This window comes from Pseudopodoces humilis, chromosome 26 (assembly GCF_049639895.1).
Source record: "Pseudopodoces humilis isolate 2021_Gansu_Grassland_sample_001 chromosome 26, ASM4963989v1, whole genome shotgun sequence".
NCBI lineage: Eukaryota > Metazoa > Chordata > Aves > Passeriformes > Paridae > Pseudopodoces > Pseudopodoces humilis.
Window position 1 is genome coordinate 1 of NC_142225.1, and position 23897 is coordinate 23897.

General features: G+C 40.0%; 1 protein-coding gene and 1 non-coding gene across 2 annotated transcripts; both read right to left on the reverse strand.

Moving 5' to 3' along the window:
- Nucleotides 1-9349: 9349 nt before the first annotated feature.
- Nucleotides 9350-22477, reverse strand: LOC102106763 (geranylgeranyl transferase type-2 subunit beta). Its single transcript, XM_005530211.3, has 9 exons — nucleotides 22395-22477; nucleotides 21803-21910; nucleotides 20617-20814; nucleotides 18304-18409; nucleotides 16731-16783; nucleotides 16496-16606; nucleotides 13258-13383; nucleotides 12331-12480; nucleotides 9350-10363 (listed from the first exon to the last, which is right to left on the reverse strand). Exons 1-9 carry the CDS (start codon nucleotides 22395-22397, stop codon nucleotides 10223-10225), a joined length of 996 nt encoding a protein of 331 aa, XP_005530268.2. The 5' UTR covers nucleotides 22398-22477; the 3' UTR covers nucleotides 9350-10222.
- LOC148182546 (small nucleolar RNA SNORD45) lies at nucleotides 21565-21647 on the reverse strand. The gene has a single exon (XR_015774570.1). It is a non-coding gene; the product is annotated as a small nucleolar RNA SNORD45 (small nucleolar RNA).
- Nucleotides 22478-23897: the final 1420 nt, after the last annotated feature.

The following is a 23897-nucleotide window of genomic DNA, read 5'->3' on the forward strand; positions in this document are numbered from 1 at the left end:
TAATTTGGAAATTGTGACTGACAGTGTTGTATGTTCTTTATCAATGTCGTGGTTTTAAAGCATTAACTAAAAATTTACTTATTTCTTGCTATGAGATATGGACTAGAACAAGAGCAAAACAGGCTTAAAACTTAAAAGGAATAAAGAAAGTTTATTAACAAGACTACAAGAACAAAAAAACACCAGAATAAACTTTCAGAAAACCCTTTTATCTCTCACTACTTAACCATTCTCTTGTACACGTGACTACACAGAGACAAAAACTTTGGAACTTTGGTGTTTAAAACAGTCCCAATTCCTGCTAGAGTCTTTTCATCAGTCTTTGTAGAGAAACAGAAGTCTCTTTCTGCTAATCTATGGAGTTTCTCACAAGAAAACTATTTCTGTTATAGCTTTCTATTTCTCTGATGCCAGCTGCCTGGAAATCTGTCATCAGTTCACTCCTCCCATTTCACATCACTCTGAGGTGTGTTATGGCTCATGAGTCTAGGGATGTCATTTTTTAAGGATGAGTTATTCAAAGGCAAAAGTTCTCTTCATCTGTCTCTGTGAGCTTCGCTGGAAAACAGTTTTTTCATTGCCCCCCAAGGCTTCAAATCTTCGCTTAACTCTGTTCCAGCACCTCACTGTATCACAATTACTCTACTTTTTACTCAAAATCCACACTTTGAACACTCCATTCCTCCCAATAGACTCTGTCATGAATTAAAGGAGATTTTTTTCAGAACACTATTGTCCATCTCCATAGCTTTAACAGAAAAATATTTCAGCTTATAAAGCATCTCCTTATTCTCTACCTTTTCTGAAGCTTCTTTACTGTCTCTGATAGTTTATAAAGTTTCTTTACATGTTGATTACTCTCCTTTTTTCTTTCTGGATAAAAAGATTAATCTGCAAGTCTCATCTAGGTAATGAAAAGGTTAAAATCTTGCCCAGGTTTTGTAGATGGTTCTGTGACCTCTGCTGGAGCAGCAGCTGGAGCTGTCTGCGATGGAAGATTCTTCATGGCTGCTCTGGAGAGTGTGATCACTGTCTCAGCCTGCCGCAGGTCAAGAGCTTTTTTTCCTTTCTTTACTCGCAAGTCTCTGGTAAATTCCATCACGGCAAAAAAAAACTGCAGCTGAGCCAGAGACCGGCCTGGCCCAGCCAGAGCCCGGGACAAGCCCCGCAGGCCCCATTCCCCAGCCGGGAGCCGCGGCAGGCCCAGCCCAGCCCCTGTCCGGCCGCATGGCCTGGGCAGGGAACGGGAGGCCTGGAGCTCTGTTACCTTTCACAGCCAGGAAACAAAAAGAACAAGAGTGCTCTGACTTTACATCTTAAGGAGGTGTTCACAGGTTGACTTAACTTTTTAATGGTCAAAACTGCTGTCAATTCTTAGAAATGACCAATAATTGGTCAGGAGAAAAGACTCCCATCAGTCACCAGCAGTTTCAACTTCCTTAGCTCCCAAAACCACCTTAAAGGTAAAGCCACCCCATGACAACAACATGAAACAAAATTTAAACTGGGCAAAAATAAAACTATACTCTGCTCAGTTTTGGGAGCTTGTCTTACAGCAGCTATAGAAACTCACTTTAAGTGAAGAAGTGAGGAAAGAACTATAATAGACTCCCTCTAAAACCTAGTTAAAATTTTGCAAAAACAATTGGATGAAGAAAGGAGTAAGATCAATCTGTTGTGAGTAGCCCTCCATGATAAAAATTCAAAAAATGATGACTTGCTAAAAGAAACAAGAGAGGGAAACCCCTCTCATTAATCAAATTTACCCTCAAAAAGAGCTAACTTGGATAAAATTGTGGAGAACACTGCTGTCCTAATTAAATTGTCTTCTAATTAAAACAAAATATAATTATTTCAATGATAAGGATCTTGATGCACACATAACCACTAAAAATAAAAAATAGGGGGGGGAAAAAAAGAGAAAAGAAAAAAGAGAGTACGAGCGTCTCTCTCACGAGTCAGAGACAGAATACGTATTCCGAGTGTCTCACTGGAGGTGATCAAATTTGATTGAGAGAACAGGAATCCAGTGGGTACTGGGGATATGGAGTCTTCAAAACAACAGGAGACAGACATAACCCATGGTCCCTAACTCAGCACGCAGCTTACTGGGCAGAGTGGCTTAACCCCTTGGAAAGGGGGGACTTTATTGCTATAGTTTGTACCCCCAACCAACTACTGAAAAATATTTAGAGAGCTGCCTGCTTAGAAATGATACACAAGAAAATTAATTGCTGGTTATGAATCACCGATGTTGTTACGTGTGAAAACTGAAATTATGACCCCTTTAATTCAAGGCCTTCAAAAATCACTTAAACCTACAGCAATTTCCTCCAAAAACACAGCAACTATAACCCCTGTGGATACACTAAATAGATTTCTCGGGAACCCGACTAATCGACCCGGTTCCACTGATCCTGGGTTTACTACCTTCACCACCCCCTGTCAGCCGACAGGTTCACAACTGCATTCTCCTGCTAGAAACCATAAAATTTGGACATGGAGCAAAGTTACAAAAGAGCTAATTATCTACAGTAGCAATTATGGACCTGTAAAAATCCCAGAAGGAAAAAAAAGTCAGAGAAAGCAAAGGGTGTTAGATATGTTGGTTCTTATAATGAAAGCCCCAAAAAAAGAGAAAACAAATCTCTAATCGCCAGTATTAGTGGTCACTAGAGATAAAGAAAGGGGTCTCCAAAAAGATAATGGGTGGCTTATCACTTAAAAGTTGACTGAAGTAGTTTCTAATTGGCACCGTCCCAGGTTCATTGTATGGAATGCCCCATTGTATAACCCAGCACACAGGCTCTGGGCTGTGAGCTAAAGCCGTCTCCTTCTCAGCTTCTGGGAGTGGAGCCCAAACAGCCTCAGAATCAGGGAAACTGGTAACTCTGCCTCTCATGGGTGAGCAGAGAGGAAGAGGCTGGTTGTATTTAAAATGCTCACTAGAAATAACAAAACTGGAGACATACTGATTACAGCAATAGTGGGTCCTAAACGTGCACCTATTACTTCTGTAGTGAACACTACAGCCCAAATTTCTGTGTTGACCAATACAGACTAGTACAGGATTTGAGAGCAATAACAGAATAACTAAAGATATTTACCCAGTGGTAGCTAATCCTTGCACACTGTTAACATCTGTAAAAGAGAAATATAAATGGCTTAAGGTAATTGATTTAAAAGATGTCTTTTTCTGCATACCCCTTGACAAAGAAAGTAGGAAACTGTTTGCCTTTGAATGGGAAAGTCCAGAAAACGGAAGGAAAACTCAGCTCACCTGAACACGACTCCCACAAGGATACAAGAACAGTCCAACACTATTTGGAAGTCAGCAGGCGAAGGAGCTGGAGATTTGGACCGAGAATGGGCAAGTACTGAGAGAACAATACCTGTTGTTACAGTATGTTGATGATACACTGACAACTACAGAAGAGAAAACAACCTGCATAAAGGTAACAATTGAAATTTTAAATCAGCTGGGAATAGGAAGATATAAGGTGTCTAAAGAAAAGGCACAAATTACCTGACAAACTGTGATTTACCTGGGATGTGAAATCTCACAAGGGCAATGTAAGCTGGGTACTAATCATATTCAAGCTATTTGTGCCATTCCAGAACTCCAGAACCTACATGAGCTACAAGTTTTCCTTGGGATGACAGAGTGGTGCCGTGGATCATGGACTATGGACTAATCGCAAAGCCCCTGCATGAAGCCCAGAAGACGCAGCCATTTACCTGGGGCAGACCACAGAAGGAGGCCTTCGTCAAACTAAAGGAGGCATTGACAACTTCTCCAGCATTAAGACTGCCTGATTCATCCAAGGATTTTCACCTGTTTGTGCATGAAAGACTATGTCTAGCACTGGGAGTGCTGACCCAATGTTTGGGAAGCTGGAAAAGGCCGGTGGGCTGCTTTTCCAAACAGCTTGACAAGGTGAGTGCTGGATGGCCTTCATGCCTGCGGGCAGTTGATCAGCCACCGTGATGCTGATACAAGAAGCTAGAAAACTCATGATGAGTAGACACAAATGTCTACATGCCACATATGGTAATCACTGTTTTAGAACAAAAGGGGGGGCCATTGACTATCTCCAAGCAAGATGATAAAATTCCAGATAATCCTGACTGGGCAGGATGATGTCACACTAAAGACAACTAACCTCTTGAATCCAGCTCTGTTCCTAGGTACCACAACTGAAGAAGGCCCATTAGAGCATGGCTGTGTAGAAGTAATAGAGGACACCTATTTGGCAAGAGAAGACCTGAAAGACATCACACTGGAGCAACCAGAGTAGGAGCTATTCACAGATGGAAGCAGCTTGGTGGAGAACGGGACCAGATACGCTGGATATGCGGTAACAACAGTCAGTACAGTGGTGGAGGCAAAAGCATTATCAGCAAATACATCTGCCCAGAGCGCAGAACTGGTTGCCTTAACCAGAACACTAGAATTAAGTAAAGGGAAATCGAAAAGCAGACTGGACAGCCCAACAGATTGCTCGAGAAGTGCAAAAAACAATGGCATTGATACCTTTAAAGACTAAGGTATCTCAATTTAATTTGCCTCCAAAACTGAAATATTCAGTAGAAGATGAGAAATTGGGACATTTGCTAAATGCACAAAAGAATTCAGAATCGTGGTATGTAACTGCACAAAGACAAATAGTGTTAACCCCCTTGATAATGAGAGAAGTTCTTCAAATTAAACATAACAAATGTCATTGGGGTGCAGAGGCATTGGTAAAATCACTAAAGCAAAAATTAATCTCCGTACAGATGCTAACAATGGCAAAATCAACTCAGTGGCTAGACACAGGCACAGCTAGGAAGGATTAAGATAGGAATAGAATCAAGTTAACACTTGGCAAGAACCTTTTAGTAGAGTGAAATTTGGGTGGGCCCTGGAGTCTTTGCTTGGTCCTACATCAAACTATCAGAATAAAGAAATGTTGTACAAACTTACAGGTCAGGAAGATAAATTAGCAAGAGTCACCCAGAAAAGATTTAAAGAACTAAATGTACAATTACAATTTTATTACTCCTGAAAGAACATGGAGTGTGTGGTTTTTTTAAGGGATAGATTGATCATTGCTGTGTCCACATCCCAAATGTAACTGCAGATGTAGAATATGACATCAATCAGTTGCAACAAATAGAGCATGGAGAACAGGAAGAGCAAAAGGATTTGACTATAAATTGGTTAGGCAAAATCTTCAAAGGGTTAGGGTGGAATATGAGTTCATGGATTACATCTATCATTGAGAATGTGATAATCTTACTAATTGTATTCTTAGCAATTTGGTTAGTTTACAGCATCTTAAAAGGAGAAATACAGAAGAAAACATCTTGGAACCAGAAAATAATAAAGGCACTGGCACGAGATCCACACCCACCATCCTCTGGTTCTCCAGTTCGTGACAACATCCAGGACGGCATTTACATCAATCAAGGATTTGAAGAACACCAAGTATCAACTCAGAAACAAAGGACTGTATCAAGTGAAAACATTTGCACTTATAGTGAAGTGAAAATGCTTTCAAAGAGGGGAATGATAGTAAAAGGTTCTAAAATCTTAGAAAATTCGGAGACTTAGAAAGAAAGTTAGGTTTGGAAAGCCCTGGGAAAAGCAGGCCCTGAGAAATGTTAAGCCTTGTGTTTGCTAAAGATCAGGTCAAACAGCACCTGTGTAGTCAGTATATGATAAATGATACAATTGTTAGATGTGATTAGATATAATTATAGTTTAAAGAACACGAGGAACAATGTTAGGGGGGATCACAAGAAATCCATGCTTGGGTAAAAACAATGCTTACAATAGAACAATGTAAGTTTAATAATTAATATGTAAGCTGTATAACAATAGAGTCTAAAACATGTTCAACTCAAAACCAAATTGGGTCAGATTTGGGTATGTGTACCCTGCCACCCAGAACTCTTCAATAAAGCATCTTCATATAATCATTCATGATTATGTGTGTTCCTGAACACTAAAACTTTGAGCCTGTGACCTTTGATCTGTGACCTTTGACCTTTTGACCTCATTGCCTTTGACCTCCTAACCTTTGACCCCAGACCCTCATGACCTTTGACCCCATGACCTTCAATCTTTGACCCTGTGACCTTTGACCCCATGACCTTAAACTCTGTGATCTTTGACCTTTGAGCCTTTGACCTTTGACCCATGACCTTTAATCCCATTACCTTTGACCCCTGACCTCTGACCTTTGACCCGTGACATTTGACCTTTGACCCATGTGACCTTTGACCTTTGACCCCCATGACCTCTGACCTTTGACCCCGTGACCTCTGACATTTGACCCTCTGACCTCTGACCCCGTGACCTTTGATGCCTTGACTTTTGACCCTGTGACCCTTGACCATGTGACCTTTGACCCAGTGATCTTTGACCCCGTGACCTTTCACCTTTGACCTCGTGACCCCTTGACCTTTTTGATCACATGACCTTTGACCCCGTAACCTTTCACCTTTGGCCTATGACCTTTGACCCCGTGGCCTTTGACCTTTGACCCCGTGACCTCTGACTTTTGACCCCCTGTGACCTTTGACCCCATGGCCTTTGTTCCTGTGACCCCCGTGACCTTCGACCTTTGACCCCGTGACCTTTGACCCCGTGACCTTTGACCCCATAATCTTTGACCTGTGACCTTTGACCCCATGACTGTTGACCCCATGACCTTTGACCCCGTGATCCCGTGGCCTTTGATCTTGTGACCTCTGACCTTTGACCTCGTGACCTTTGACCTTTGACCCCATGTCCTTTGCCCTTTTGACCCGTTACCTTTGACCTTTTTGGCCCGTGACCTTTGACCTTGTGACCTATGCCCCGTGACCTTTGACCTTTGATCCCGTGACCCTGTGTCCTTTGACCTTTGACCCTGTGACTTCGTGCCCTTTGACCTTTGACCCCTGTGACCCTGTGACCTTTGACCCCATGACCTTTGACCTTTGACCCCATGACCTTTGACCTCCTGCCCTTATTCCTAACACTAACCCTTTAAATGGTGGTGTTTTTGTATTTCTGGTTCGATATGGTGGTCTGCATATGCATTTTGGGTTGAATATGGTGACGTGCATTTATCTGTGGCTAGAAGTATTTCTGGTCACTATTACGGTGCCTGTGACGGGGGTTCCAGCTGGTGCTGTGCCTGCCAGATTGCCGGTGGTTGCGATTGATTGTGCGTTTGTGTGAGGGGGTTTTTGTTGTGTTGTGTTGCTGTTGGGGAGATGTGTGGGCAGTATCGTGCTTGTGTTCTTAAAGGGTTTTTTTTGTTTTATTCGTGAGTGATTTATTGGAAATTTTGGTAATATGATTTTGGTGAACATGGCGGTGGTGTTGCTGTCATTGATGACGTTGCGGTGGAGCAGCGTGGTATTGTGGTGGGCTGTGGTGCTTGGGGGCAGGGTGGAGTGATGGGAGGCAGGGTACGGACACTGGGCGCTGTGTTCGGGGAGGGGTGGGTTATGGGTTGGTGGGTGCAGAGGAGGGGCAAGTGCTTGGGGATGGAGGGGTGCAGAGGTGGGGGATGTGCTTGGGCATGGGGATGCAGAGGACGGGGATGTGCTTGGGCATGGGGTGCTGTGATGGGTGGTGGAGCTGGTTGTGTAGGGGTAATTGGGGTATTAGGTGGTGGTAGGGTTTGGGTGGTTTTCATATGGTGCAGCACACCAAGCACACACAGGCTACACGTAACACGACATGACTGTAATATGCGAGACTACCATGGGCAGAAAAAACAGCTCTGGATCGGGAAAGATACCGCTGGATGAGGCCGGACACAGGCGGGAGCTGCCGTGCCCAGCACATGCTCGCCTCATGTGGAATGAATCCTACACCTGCTCTCAGCACCAAAACATGACCAATCCTAAACACCCCTCACCGCTGCACTGATGTAAGCACCTCGTCCATCCCGCTCTGCAGTCTCTCCACCTTACCCCCTCAGACCACTGGCTCTTCGACTTTGCTTTCAGAGGGCTGTGCACCAGAATCCACCCTCAAGAAGGTCAACATTGATTTAACTGGGATGCTGCTACCATTGGCCGATAGATGCCTCTTCATTTGCAAAAACACAGGGCTGGAGGTCATGCCAGCCAACCCTGACCTCTTCCACAAAAACACTGTACTCAGTAGTGGATGATGCTCCGCTCACCGGTTGCACAGCATCTCCTGTGGCACCCAAAAAACCAAAGAGACAAGATGTCCACTACGCCCATACGCATTCGCCTACTCCACACAGCCTGCCGTGCCATTTGTCTCACCTCCATCAGGGTAATTCAAATGCTGAGCTATTTCTGAATGGTTACCACTGCACGGGACCCAGATCACTCTAGTTATTCTGAAGGAAGGTTTGCTCAAAAGTTTCAGGCTATACTGTGGGTTTGATTTTTGTCTTTGAAAATTCTGCATGAGATGCAGCGAATGGAATTTGGGTATGTGTCTTGGGACAATGAAAAGTGCTTTCCTTGATACCTGGAATTTAAAAATGGGAGATGTTGGCAAGGCTACGCTGGACAGAGCGTAGCCTGTCAGATTCGAGATCTGTCAGACTTCTGATAAAGAGTCAACATTTTGGTAGGAGGAAGTTGATTCAAGGTCTGTAGTTGTGGTACAACAGTGATGTAGGATTTCAGAGTTGCTAGAAACAGGAAGAGACTATGCTTTTCAGGATGGTAGTGGAGGTGTGAAGGGGGATATGAAACTTGGGAGAAGGAATAGACTATTTTAAGGCTGGTTCTTGGTCCTTTGAGGTGTTAGGAAATGTATAGCTTTGGCATTCTTTTATAGCTTGAGGCATTCTTTTCCTGCAGAACACACCCTTAAGAGGAGAAAAAGCTCAACCATTTGCTTGACCGCCGTGACTAAGGCACTCTCTCCAGCCAAACCGAACCTCAGGCTGTTCTGCTGTACTCGAGAAAAAGCCTTTACTTCTGAAGTGCTAAAAGGTACTTTGTTACTGTGACTGAAGTTGGTGCAAAAGCTGGTCATGGCTAGAGCAGTCTTTACTATTATCAAATTAATTCCCAATATTATAGCCTAAACCAGTATTTTCTATTCAGTGAGTTTGGGTTTATATGTCAAATGACTACACATCTGTGCAGGCCAAATCTTAGGTGGCTATCTCTGCTGAGTGAAGTTCAGGTAGAACAACTTTAGGCCTTACTTAAGCGTAAGTACAGAGATTATCAAAGACTTCTTCCCCTTCATAATTACCTTTTACTGTATATTACAAGTGGAATACCATTCAGTCTCAGCTAAGGTGTGTGGAATAAAGAGGCAATTTTAGCACTTCTATGAAGACAAAGAGGATTTCACCCTTCAGAGAACAAGCATTTTCCACAGCTAGTTTTATTTTCAATTACACCATAATCATAATCAAGTACTGACAATTAGTGTCTTGAAAGCTACAAAAGCAGGATTTCAGCCCAGCAACAAATTTTGAATCAACTCTATGTTCAATTACAAGTCACTGTGCAACGGAGACCTTCTCTAGAATGTTTTATGCTAGCAAGATTCACTGTACGTACTCAAGGTATGCTGTATTTCAAGCATTAGTGGAATTTTGTCTAAGGGACTCATCAATAAATGAAGACATATATATTTAAAAGGATCATAATCATGGCTTCACTGGTATCAATTACTGTGAGAAGAAGCAGCTGTTTCTCAATGTAGAAAACTGATGCCAAACATGAACAGGAAAAATTAAATACGTAAGTGTGTGGTATTAAGTGCATGGCTTAGGTAGGATCTTACTGTGTTTTTGGTTTGTTTGTTTGGGTTTGTTGTTGTTTTGGTTTGAGTCTTTTTTTCAAGTGCTTTGCACAATCCACCATCGAAAGATGCCTGTATGAAGACCAGTACTAGCATGGTTGATATTACAGGGATAGAAAAGCTAAGCATTCACATAGTCAAGCTTTGATTTGAATATTATATTAAAAAAAAAAAAAAAAGCCAAGGCCCATACATTTAGATACAGAATTGAAATGTTTCTATACATCTTAGAATACAACCAAAGAACATGTTACACTCAGATTATGAGAACCATCCTGTTCTGATACAATTTATAAAGTGACACAGTCCACAGAAAAGCTATTGCTTCAGTTCCAGAACATAAACACATCCAAAAGAATATGCTGACAGTTTTACAGATGAGATAAGTAAAACAAAGCAATTGGTCACATAAACCTTTTGTCTCTACAAGGCTTAGCTTACAAGCTCAGGCTGCACATTTATTCTTCGAAGGACGTCTTCTGGCATACAAAAGACAGGATTAACGGCCTTAATTTGTTCTTCTCCTAATAAAGATAGCCCAGCAATACCAAATAACGTGTGAAATGGATCCACCTGGGAAAAAAAAAAGGAAGCTTGTGTCCATTTACAAAAGTCAATTGGTTTTTCACTTGTATAGAATGAAATTTTTGTTTGCCAGCAAGAAACTGAAAATCTCCGTGGCCAGGGAGGACAATACAACTGAATAAACTTTCATTTGTGGTAACATATGTTGACAAGCAAGACAATTTCTGTGGCAGGCATTTAGAATACCACGATTTACTCAGGAATGCTTGTCAGAAATAGCTTGTCAGTTATATGCTGCTAAGACGATTTTCAACTCTGAGTTAGATGGAATGCACTCACGGTTGTCTATTAGCATGCAATATCACAAGGTGGTAGAAGCAAAGATAAGTAGCATTTTAAAAGTAAACTGTATCACCCACACATACCACTTCCATAAATTCCCTACTTGTTCTTCAGAAACATCATAATGCTCTTTAATGGTCTCCAAATACAGAGCTGTGCTGCACAACCTTGAGAGGAAAGTAGCAACCTATTTTGCTAGAAAACCTCCCAGAACCATAAATAAAAACAAACCCCCCCCAAACCTCTACTCCCGAAACCACACAATCACCACTCCCTCTCCACCCCACAAAATGAAAAACAAATGAAAAAACAGCCCATATACAAGGTCTATTAGGAATGAGTTTCTGCATGAACAAAGTAAAAACCTGGGCTACATTTATGGCAACATTTCTACAGGAGCAGAAATTTCTACACATCAACAATCGAAGACAGGTAAAAATAATATGAAATTACTCCTAACAGAACAGAAAAATTCTCCCAAAGGTGCTCTCCTTAGATTTAGAGAAAAGGCTCTGCAGAGCTGCTCTTCCAAGAAGACACAAATATTTCAGTACTCAAAGCCAGAAAATCATTTAGACTTCAAGTTCTGGGCTTCACTTGGAGAATTCTGTAAACAGAAAAGGTCTTCCTGTAAGCTCCTTAGAAATACAAAACTCTGCCTATTTTAAGAACACAAAACCACTTTCCAAATGACAGACTGGAGTTAGCAGATTTCTCTCCCGACTGGGAATAAAGCACCTACTTGCAAAAACAAAGTTGCTTTATTTTTTAATGCATTTGTGGAGAAGGAAGCAGATCTGGTCATGTCTGCAATAAAAACAGCTAATACCACTCCAGACCATTAACAAATAAGCCAAGTGTTCAATAGGAGCTGCAATGAAGTCTCAGAATACTTCTTATTTTATCTGTCCAGCACTCTTGAAAGTGCTTTATTTGCTTTTTACTTTATTTAAACTTTATTTAAACTTTACTTGCCATTTCACTGGGACTGGTATCAATCACTTCCAACTGAAACCAGAGAGAACAGATCGGCTAAATCGTAACTGCTCTCTCAACAAGCAAAGAATACGTACCACCAGCCTCTTGTATTATCAAAAAAGCTTCTTCCTCCCTCAACTAGACAAATGCCAGCTACAAGATTTATTAAGTAGGTGGGCTAGCAAAGAATGAAAGTTAGTGTATAGGGATTTTTTATAAAAGCTCATGATTTATTTAGATCAGACAGAACCACCAAGAGAGTTGAAGACTACTTAATCTACACCAGACTTCAGCTTACAGATCATTTCATGAAACAAAGTAATAAACCAAAAAAACCCACACAGCCACCAGAAAACCTGTCACCAAACGATGTTTTTACACAAATCTTCTAAACAGTCTTGTGAGAAATGGTTTGTGTTGCACATGTCATGGGAACCAAACCAGATTTTGTAAGGAATGGCAACTGACTTCATTGGGGAATACAAACGCATCATAAAGTACGTGCTCCCCAAGTATGCCTTCAATGGTGATTCTACTCTATTCTTCCTTTGAAGTATATTGCAGCCTCTGCAAGACTCACCTGGACCATGAGCTGAGTTACACTCAAACAAAAGTTGAAATTTCCAGTTGAAATTTTCATGCATATTTTAATTAAAACCAAATTAAATAAATAAAAATTAAAAGATATTACTTACCATATCTCCCGGTCTATCAGCAAATCCTCCAGTCTCCTCATCCTGGCAAGCCAAAATAAAGCAACGCAGTTTCTCTCTGTCAATCCACTGTATCCTACCAATCATCTTCAAAGAAGCTAGCACCCACCACGAATAACATACATCAGGTAACTGGCAAGCAGAGAAGCAGATTAATATTTGATTTGGTTTTAAACATAACGTTGCAAATTTTACTGATAATTCTGCACATTATCAGGTGCGCTATCATAATACCCTTGCAGAGACAAAACACTTAAGAGTGTCTTTGGAGTAAAAGACTTTCTTGACAGCGTCTCTTTTTGGTGGGCTTCTGTCTTCAGGAAGGGAAAATATCTTTCTGAAACTTCTTCCCTTCTTTGAGAAACAAGACCACAGGAATGTGAGTTTTAAAGATTTCACCTTCTGTGAGAAAAGGCACATGGCACTCTTTTCAAGAGGAAATACAAAGAAGTTCATATCGACTACTTGTATTTTGGGGACAAGGGCAGAAGCAGGGGAATCTGCTGACTATCTATTTGCCAGAGATTTTTCTAGGTTACACAAATTTCTAGTGTGATGTGGAACACTATGACACAGGATTTACATCCAGTAAAACAGTAATTTTTATACAAATCCTATGGAAAAGATCATTCCCAAAGTCAAAGACCTAGTTTAACGGAACAACGGTTCAAGTGGTGACCAAAACATCCTTTAGTAAGTGTACTTTCCTACACTGAGGACTCAAACAGAGCATAGCTAAGGACTGCAGGACAGGTGCTAGTAACAGAAGGAAGAATCAGGATGAAGGCCTGACTTCTTTGAAAAGTTTACTAAATGTTTTGTACAAATTGTGACATTTTGCAAGAAGTTCAGCTTCAGAAAAAACAATCTCTATTGAGGTTTGAACAAAGAAAAGAAGTCGCACAATACCTTCTCTGGTCGTCCGTTGAGACCTCCAGAAGGTAACTGACGTTCGCAAAGCCACCAGCCCAGCAAATCAACATTCACTTGATGCAACTGGTCTGTAATAGCCAGAAATCCTGTGCAACAATAGATCTAAAATTACAGACATAATTTTTTTGTTTATTTAAAAACTAAATATAGTTTAGCAGACTAAATGCAGGAAGATCTCAAAGCAGCAATAGTCATGTAAACGATGCACAATACTTCAACTTTTAGTTTCAAATACTTTTCCTTCAGGAAAGAATGTTACTGTTACAGTTGCTTTTGTAAAAAAGTACCAGTAACACAATTTAATGACATAGCAGTAGTATTTTACTAATATAAGACACTGATGCAAGGTTTGAAAAGTGACCCTAGGAGATCTGAGAGAGCCATGTAATTTTATTTTAAAAACACAGACTCTCAAGCCAGAGCAGTCAAACTGACTTCTGCAGGCTGGATATGGTCTTTGTTGAAAGTTTGCATCCAGTCTACGGTTTCTTCCTTTACCTGCCTTTTACCTTTTAACGCTTGCAGAGAGTAATCAAAAGACCAAATGAAATCCCCAGCAGAAACAGGCTAACCTGATTCATTAACTATCTTGGTAATTCCCTCTATGTTTGGTCATGTCACGCCTACTTTCAGTGTGCCATGTAATACATCTGCACTGATTAATTCCCTTTTAATAATTAATTTAAAAATTAATAGTCTTTTCCTGGGAGATAACATTTATGGTGCAACAGCATACTTTGGTCACATTTCATGCAGTCTCTAAGAAAGCACTGAAGCACAAAAAGCAAAGAATCATAAAACCATTTAGGTTGGAAAAGACCTCTAAAATCATCAAGTTCAACCTTTAACTTAATACCACCAAATAACACTAAACCGTATCACAAAGTGCCACATCTACTCATTCTTTGAACACTTCCAGGGATGGAGACTCCACCGCTTTCCTAGGGAGTCCGTTCCAGTGATTAATCACTCCTTTGGTGAGGAAATTCTTCCTAATATCCAACCTGAATCTCCTTCGGTGCAACTTGAGGCCATTTTCCCCTGTCCTGTTACTGACTGACCGGAAGAAGAGGCCGACCCCTACCTTGCCACAACCTCCTTTCAGGTAGTTGTAGAACATTAAAGTCTCTCCTGAACCTTCTCATCTCAGGACTGAACACTCCAGTACCTGCTTTCACCTGAGCAAAACACTCAGTACCTGAGTTCAGCTGCTCCTCACAGGCCTAATGTTCCAGTCCCTTCCCCAGCTGCATTACCCTTCTCTAGATGTGCTCCAGCACCACAATGCCCTTTTGAAAGTGGCAGGCCCAAAACTGCCTTTGGGACTGGAGGTGCCCCAGCAGTGCCAGCACAGGGGACAGCAACTGCTGTGGTCAGTGACCAGGTCAGTGACCAGAGTGACCACACTGTGGCTGCTACAGCCAATGGCCTTCTTGCCCACCTGCGCACACCCGGCCTGATGTTCAGCTCCTGTTGACCAGCACCCCTAAGTCCCTTCCTGCTGGGCAGCCTTCCAGCCACTCTTCCCCAAACCTGGAGCGCTCCACGGGGTTGTTGTGACACAAGTGCAGGACCTGGCACTTGGCCCTCTTGGACATCACACAGTTTTCCTTGGCCCATGGATCCAGCCTGTCCAGACCCCTTTGCAGAGCCTTCTGCCCTCACATGAATCGAAACTTCCACACAAGCTGGTCCTTCATGGGACCTTACTGAGGATGCACTTGATTCCTTTATCCAGACCACTGTTGAGGATATCAAACAGGACTGGCCCCAAAATTGTGCCCTGGAGAATCCCATTTGTGACCCTTCGCCAACTGGATTTAACATCATTTCCCACCACTCTCTGGTCTGGCCACGCAGCCTATTTTTCTTCCAGCCAAGACTGCACCTGTCCAAGCTGTGGGCTGCAGCTTCTTAGGGAGAATGCTGTGGGAAAGCATGTCGAAAGCTTTACTCAAGCCTTTTTTACTTTATCCACTCCCTTTCTCTTTCACTAGGCAGGTCACCCAGTCATAAGAGGAGATCAGGGTTTGGCAATATTCCCAGAAAACTACTGAACATACATGGAGGTGAAAGAGACCTTTTTAAGGAGTATGTGAATAAGCTCAACAGATCTAACCCTCACAGGAAATGCCACCTGCAAACAGAGTGGGTTCGGCTATTGAACTGACTTCCTTGAACACTAGAGCATGGTCCAGCCATTTAGACTATATGGGTAATGCTACTGTACATAGAACTATAAGGTAAGTAAGTGCATGTAACAGATTTAACTTTTTTTCCCTGATTTTAAACAAAGAAGGGACAGGAAACCCAACACTCGTCAACAAAATGGCTCTAGCATTTTCACATGATGAGGTGAATCCTGGCTATGGCATTATGGCACTCACCACAATTATGCAAAATAAACAGGTAACTGCAACAGCATTAAAAGTTTATTTTTTTCACACATTCAGGTTAAGTGCACTAAACTCTCCTATGAAAAGAAATATAATCAGGAAAGGTAAATTTAAATTTTAAATCATTTAAATTATGTCAATTTCCTGTTGAAAGAAGTTATTTAGATTGTCTTCCTCAGGAGATCCCTTAATTTATTCTAATAATACTACTGCATTTTCTTCTCAAGTAGATTTTACTGAGCTTTTTTCAGAATTCACTGTCACCAATAACAGTGCGTAACACTAGCGATTCTAGCTGATAAATATTCCCATTACTAAGTTAGGTATGTCATCTTAAAATGGACTTTCCTCAAAAAATTTAGTAATGCTTGACAGGACTCATGTCTCATTTTCATTTGGGTTCACTGGCTGATAAATCTCAAATGCACTATACAATTGACCTTTAAGTCTCATTATGATCTGTGTCAGAAACAGTGATAAATCTTGTCCACCATCTCCATTGATACCCTTTTCAAATTCTCTAAAAATCCTGATGCTAGCAGTTTCAATATCACTATGGGAAGATTGAAATAGTCATAAAAGCAGTTCCGTTATGATCTTTCTTTTCTACCTAGACTAAACTCTTGAGTTTCGACTCGTCTTCTCAGATTAGGTTACGTATCTGTGCGATTATTTTAACTGAAATACTAGAATCAGGCATTTGGGGAACAAATTTGGTACATTGATTGTCATCACTGATACACGTTGTAAAGAAACATTTATAGGCAGTACATGGATGCTTGCTAGTTTAAAGTATTTCCACGTAAGGAGAAACTCACCTGTCCTGCATGTGATTCGGAACCTGGTCTACAACCAAATCCTCCATCAAAGTTCATACAGGACAAAACGAATTCTACTGCTTTTCCCACATCAATAGCATCCAGCTTTCCCTGCAAGTCAGAAAATAACTAATGCGTTTGATATTCTACCAAGCTCATCTGCAGAAACTTCAACAGTACCAAAGAGCAGTACCATTCAATTCTCCGCTTGTGCAAGTGATGGTTTAGGACTTACCAGAAGTGCAAGAGTTGCTGCAGCACAGAAAGAGAATCTTGTATCTATTTCTCCTATAATGTGGGGGTAAGGAATTAAATAAGATTATTTTTTCAACAAACATACATTTAAATCGGTACTGAAAATATGAAACAAAATGTTAAAATCCTAGGTTCTGCATCAAAAAACAAAAATCAGATAAAAAAGTCACCCCATAAAATTTAATCTTCCAGCTTAGCAATTATTTCCCCAGTAATTTAGAAAACATACGTTACCATTTAAGTGATCTGTATGTTTTACTATGCATAAAAGCCAACAACTCATTTAGAGCTGGACAGCTATATATCCAAATCAATTCATCTAGTGGTAATTTACAAACAACTGTTTCATTTTAGAGTTTATCTGTAGTGCTCTACAGATAATTGCACAGAAATGGAAATAATGCAAAAATAATCAGACAACTCTTGCTTTGCCTTAAATCCAGCCAGAAGTAGAAGCCGTTTCTCGTTTTAGGGAAATCTAATTTAAGTTAAGAAGTTTCTTTTCCATATTTGTACCTGGAAGAAAAACCGAAGTTCCTACACCTATAACAGAATGATTGCTTGTCAAGTCCAATCCAGGCAATTAATACTCGGAGTCAATTTAAAATTGAACTGAGCTGCAAACATTTGGTTTCTTGGTGGAACTTCTGCAAGACTTCTCTTCTTAAGAATTTCACAAGCTGAAACGCCTAAATCAAACATCTGCTGCTCTGTCCCACATCAGGAATCACACTCCTTCAGCTGCACCTCTCGGAAATAACGACAATCCATTGTGCAATCGGTACACTTGTGACAATACTTCAACAAAAAGGACGTGGCAAACTACGAACCAATTTACAGTAGCATACATATACTGCTAAGATCTCAGTTGCTGAACTTGACCTGAACAAGAGTGATATGCAATAGATTTTCTTAGAATTTGGGTCTTCCATGGTGATAAATACTTTTAGAGTGACTAAATATTTATGCCACAGCTTAAAAATGCCATGTTATATACATATACATACATACACACATATATATGAAATTATTATATTATACTATACTATACTATACTATACTATATTATATTATATTATATTATATTATATTATACATACACTTATATTACGGAATTTGTATGCAGAAGCAAAATCAGTATTAACAGAAGTTCACGAGTACAAACCCAGTTCTTGTCACTCCCACATAGTGAAAAATCCTTTCACAGTTGTCATGGATATAGATCATTACTAACTACCATCAAATGGCAAGTATAAAACGTTCCTTATGAAACAGCATATCTAGTATATCAAAGTACTGTGAAGTTAAAAATGCCCAGAAGTCTTCTTCTTTAAGAACTGGACACTTTATTCTTAATATAAGAATGGAACTGAAGCTGAGAATATGGAAGGGCAGAAACATAATTCTGTCCTTCACAAACCCTTCTTTTTCAAGACTCAGAAAATAAGTGTTCACATATAATATACATATGCAAAAAAAAATCCAAGAAAACTTAAGTTTACAGACTTACACAAGTCAACCCAGACACTACGTTTAAAAGATCTAAAAATTACCCCATTCGTCTCCAGCAAACGATCCATCTTCTTTCTGCAAGCTCTGTATATATTCAATGATTTTATTTACATCAACTACATGGAGACTATCATATAAGGTAAGAATCTGGGGGGGGGAAAAAAAAGACACAGTAACAATCAAAGAGAAGCAAAAATTTTAAAAATTTATTTCTTAACAAAAAAAAAAAAGAAATCACGAATTTATAAAAGACTTGATTTAATTAACACTGAATAGTATTTGGTAAGGTTTATTAAACTTTTTTCCCACTTTAGTAGTTAATCTCTGCACTGTAGATTATCTCTGTCTAAAAACTTTAGGACATTCTCAAAAGGAGATACAAACAATTCAGACTGAATTCTTTCATGCTTTGTTACTTTCCAATGTTGAGGTCTCCTTTTAAAAGCATAACCAGGTTTATTTGTTTTATGTTAGCAGTAGTAGAAGACAGATTCTATTATAGTTAATATTGTAACAGGACAATGACACCTTAGACTTAACAATTTGTAGTTTTGCACTGCGGCTACTTGGATACGTCTATGTTAAGCTGCTAGTTACTAATTCCATTTACAGTGCAAACTTGTCAACAATTATTAATTTCAAATTATTAGATTTTTATTTCAATTCAATTTTTAAATATAACAAGTAGAACCAAAATGCAATAATTTAAGAAAAAGTATGAACAATATGATTATACACCAACAGTACAGTAAATATATTCTGGAAAAAAAAATAAAGGTTACAGTAGGCAATACAGTTTTCCAAACCAGCAAATCTGTATGATACAATGTCTTGTGAAAACAACAATACTGCTTCTGAGCCCCATCTGACTTCATGTTTTTACTCATAACTTGCATAATTGGTAAAGAGAGTAATTAAGAATTTATAGTATATAAAAAACTGAAAAAAAAAACCCAAAACAATTGAAATTACGCAATAATATAGAAGCAATCTTGAGAAACACTGGACACTACGACTTTAAACCTATTTAGCTGGAATCCTTGTTAGATAAAATTTCATTCTTAAGGAAAATTCCAAAAAAAAGAACATACAACTCCAACAGAAAATATGTAATCACAGCATGCACCCTAAATTGCAAATCTGAACAAACTACTATTAACTGTGATCACAAGAACATATGACATGACCCTTTAAACATCCTGGATACGTAGACAGGACTAAACAGTGTTTGTTCACCAAGACAACGCATACTCATTAAGACATGCTGGTTAAGTTTACCACAAAAATTTCGCGTTGGCCTTTTTGCACGCTTTTTCAGTTTGCGCAGCTACAGCTCAATTCAGTTAACACGAAAGTATCTCCTAGTAATATCGAGTATATATTTAAGAACTAACATCTCTAATACATAAGGTAACAACCTCAAATTGTACCCCCCTTGTATTGAATTGGAACTTGTGAAAGGAGCTGGACTGGACGGTTTGGAAAAGTTCAAGACATCACAGCCTGGAGAAACTTGTGTCCTGGTTCTCACAGTATTCAGAGTAATTCTAGTGCTAAAGTAATTGGTAATAAAGATCAACCTTAGGGCATCCTGTCCTACATAAGGAGTTCAAACCCAGTACCTTAAATCCAGCATAGTTTTTGCCTAGAAAAGAATGCTGTATTATTTAGTTGTAATGCCATTAAAATACTTCCTCCATAAGACAGAATGAGAGATGCACACTGCAAATAACCAAGCTAATTGTTCAGAAGTGTTTGAGCCTTTTCGGTGCTTTTTCACACAACGGTTTGCATGACCAGAACACACCAAAATGAAAAACCAGGACAAAACAAAGACACAAGTGATAATGAGAAAATAAGTCTATAATGGAGAGAATTGAAGTGAAAAAATAAGATTGAGAGCCGCTTCTTATCAGGGGGAGCGTATGCACAAATAAAGAAATTAAATGCCCAAAAGACTACTACAATTTTTAAATTATACACCCCCAAAAAACTCATATAAAAATAAAAAAATTTACTCTTATTCTGGTCATACATATCTGTCACCTCAACATACATGAAGAATAATTTATAGAATCAAAAATTATCTATAAAATGCTCCAGTAAAACCTGTAGCTAAGGAGTATTTCAAGGTAACTTACAAAATTGGCAACAATCCAGTAACCATTAATTGACCATGAAAACATTCTCAAAAATTAGGTTTAGAAAGCGATACAGCTTTTTTTTTTTTTTTTTTAATAAGATACTGAAATCATTTTTGCCCTGGGCTTCCAACAGTAACTGGTTCATAAATCTGCAATCATCAAAATCTTCATCACAAACACTTTTTTCTAAAATTACTCTGCTACACTCACCTGGACAGCACTGAGGGTATACAGAAGATGAGGATCGTGACCTATGCTGGCACTTATTCCACCACATTCATGTTGACACGATTTGATGAATGACAAAATTTCTTCTTTGTTCATTCGGTGCAGCTGCCCCATGAGATCCATTGCTGTCAGTCCCCAGTACACACCACTCATCCTCAGATACTCTGACATACAGTATTCCTGAACAGTGCATTATTTTAGTTCTCGATCAGATAAGCACACCATCAATATAGTGCAATGAAAATACATTAGTTAACTTTCACAATTAGCTTCTAGTTAGTCAACCACCTTCCATCCATTTAGCAACTACGCATCAGCCACTCATGGATATTCTGTACATCGTGCACGTGTGTATATACACACACATACAGGGAAATGCACGTGTAGATACCAACACATACTACACCCCCTTCCTCTCTGTATTTTTCTACTTCAAAGCATCATTGAGCTCAATGTCAAATGAGGCACAAACAAGTAGCTGCGTGCCAATTCACTTCCGATCACTTATTATCTTGGCATTCAAAGAAGCCCTCAAATTGCCAACCCAACTAGTCTCAAAAAATAAAAAGTCTATTATTTCCCAGTGCCAAAACTCTCATTATTTGAAGTTGTGCTAGGAAATGAAATTTTATATTGAATTCTCTTACATTGATTACATCAACTACATTACACAAACATTATTTTTTACATGCAGTACAATCAAAGGCAACAGTACTTGGCGTGCTTTTGAGTAAAGGTAACCACAACTTTTCTTCACATAGGCAGCTGCTGACAATTTTCACCTGCTGGAAGCAGAATCCCATTACTGTGGACAACATCCAACCACTCGTGACTACAAAATTTACATAAGTTGTCCCATCAAAAGAGTAACATGCAAACGCAACTCTACTTGTACGTTCCAGTGGATGAAGAAGTTAGTAGCTTGTTTTTCAGGTCTCAGAGTAATTATAGAGCTAAAATGATAACCTTCAAATTTATAGTTAGATAATACATGCCAAATCTCATCACAGACCTAGAGAAATTAACAAAGGCACCTATATTTTATACTTTGGATGGCAGGGTAAAAAAAATTAGCTTGTCAACATGCATCTAACCCTTAACTCTGAGACAATAAATAAATATTACTGTTAACAAAACCACAGCTGTACTGTAACAAACTGATACCTACATAGTCATCTTTCTTTGTTCCATATGAAGCGATATAGTCTGCATGTTTTTCTGAAAGTAATGTGCTTGGGGCATCGGGTTTTATGATAACATCCTTTTGCGGTGTCCCCTGTAAAAAGCACCATCAAGACAGTTGTAATGTCAGGTCAAAACTTTTTAGTACCTTGGTATAATATAACAAACACCGGTAACTGTGACTGGGAAAAGACATCTCTCTAGCTATTTTGAGCCTAGGTCAGGTTGCGTATCTCACGCCATCATTGTTTAGTCTGGCTAAACCCTTCCCTGGAAAAGGCTGTGAACCAAACCTTGCAATAAAGCTAAGAAATAACACCAACTCGCCAAGAATAACCTGAAGTGCCGGACGCAAGAGCCCTTCCCCGGGTCCGGCCGTGCCGCCCCGCGCCCCCGTGAGGCCCGGCCCGGCCCGCGCGCTCCCGGGGCCGCTGTAGAGCCGGAAAGGCGAGCGCCACCCCCGTCCCCCGAGCGGCCCCAGTGCGACTCGCGTTCCTCCAAGGCCGATACAGCCGCGCGCCAGAAAACAACGCGTTCCCGGAGGCGAGACGAGCCGCAACCCGCACCCCGCCACCCACCATGTTTCCGCACGCACAGGAAGCTGCAAAGCGGAAGGCGGTGGCCGGCGGGGCCTCGCCGCGCCCGCCCGGGGACCGCTCGGGCCCCGCCCGCCGGCGGCTGCGCGGGACCGAGCGGCGCCGCCCGCCGTGAGGCGAGGGGGCCTGGGGCGGTGTGCCTTGCTGCGGGACTTGCTGCGGATAATCTAGTCTGAAACAGGTGGTAAACTCAATGTACCTTAACTCCAGCTGAAGTGGGGAGTTTAGAGATGTGCTACTAAATTGGATTATTAAAAGGTACAATATGTTTTTATTCTTTAAATATATGACTCAAAGCATATAGTTTTTCTTCCTCAAAACACTTATTCTAAAAATTACCACATACAAGACAAATAGTAGTTTTGTACTCGCAGATCAGCATGCCCTTAACTTGTTTAAGCTGGGCAGTTTACTTTCTCCTTATATGAAGCTAGTTTGTTGCTGTAAGCAGTCTTCTTGTCTTCTAGTTCAACTATCTTTGAGATGCAAGTGGAAAAAGAAAAGAATCTAATATGCAGGGAGTACAGGTATACTACAAGTGAATAAATAAATGAGCTTTTCCGGTTTTCAGATTGCTTGCCTAACGTTCAACAGTCAGTTTTACCTAGTTAAAAATAGTACTTTTTTGTAAAGAGAGAACTAGCATCAGTATCTCTAAGGCCTCATCTTTGACCAGCACTAGCTAAAATTAAAACTCACTGTGTGTATTTACGGTCAAAATTGTCCAACTTGCTTCTTATTCTTTCAAGGCATACTACATCTCATTTATTGGCACCTGCCAATACAGTAGTTCTCAAAGACTCTCTTGCAGCCATTCAAAGTAGTCATCCTACTGCAGGCCATTCTGAGTAATTCCTTTTCTGGAATAATAGCTTTAAAATTATGTTTCATGAATAGTTCTTCTATGTTGTGAAACGAAAAGATGGTTGTACATAAGCATCTGAAACTGTTCAGTTGTGTAACAGTCTTTTTCTTTAGTGGTACACTTGTTTTATTATTGGTTTAGAAATGAACCATAATTCCTGGCTTGCTAAACAAGAAATAACAGTCTTCACCTTTCTTCCAGTTTGGATCCTTTGGTAAAGGCTTTGCTTGCCGGAGTTTTTGGATCTGGATTGGTATGTGCTAGCAAAAAATACCTAGTGTAAAACAAAGGAGATGGATACAGTTTATGCTCACAATTAATAAGATATATTTATATAGCACTTTAAACATTTTTATGTGCATTTCTACCATATAATAAATTCTGTCTCTGAGTTAACAACCTTTCTTTCTTGCTCATCCTGAAAATAAAAGGAGAGGGAGCAAGAGAGTAGAAGTTTCAAAGATTCAAGGTTTCATAAAATTTAATAAAATTATTCAGATCAACATGCAAAGATTCCCTACCTTTTCCATGTATTCTAAGTCTTTAGGATATTAACGCCTTCCCAAATAGTACAAAAGAAACCTATTCATAGCATGTACATAAAAATTAATGCTTAGGAC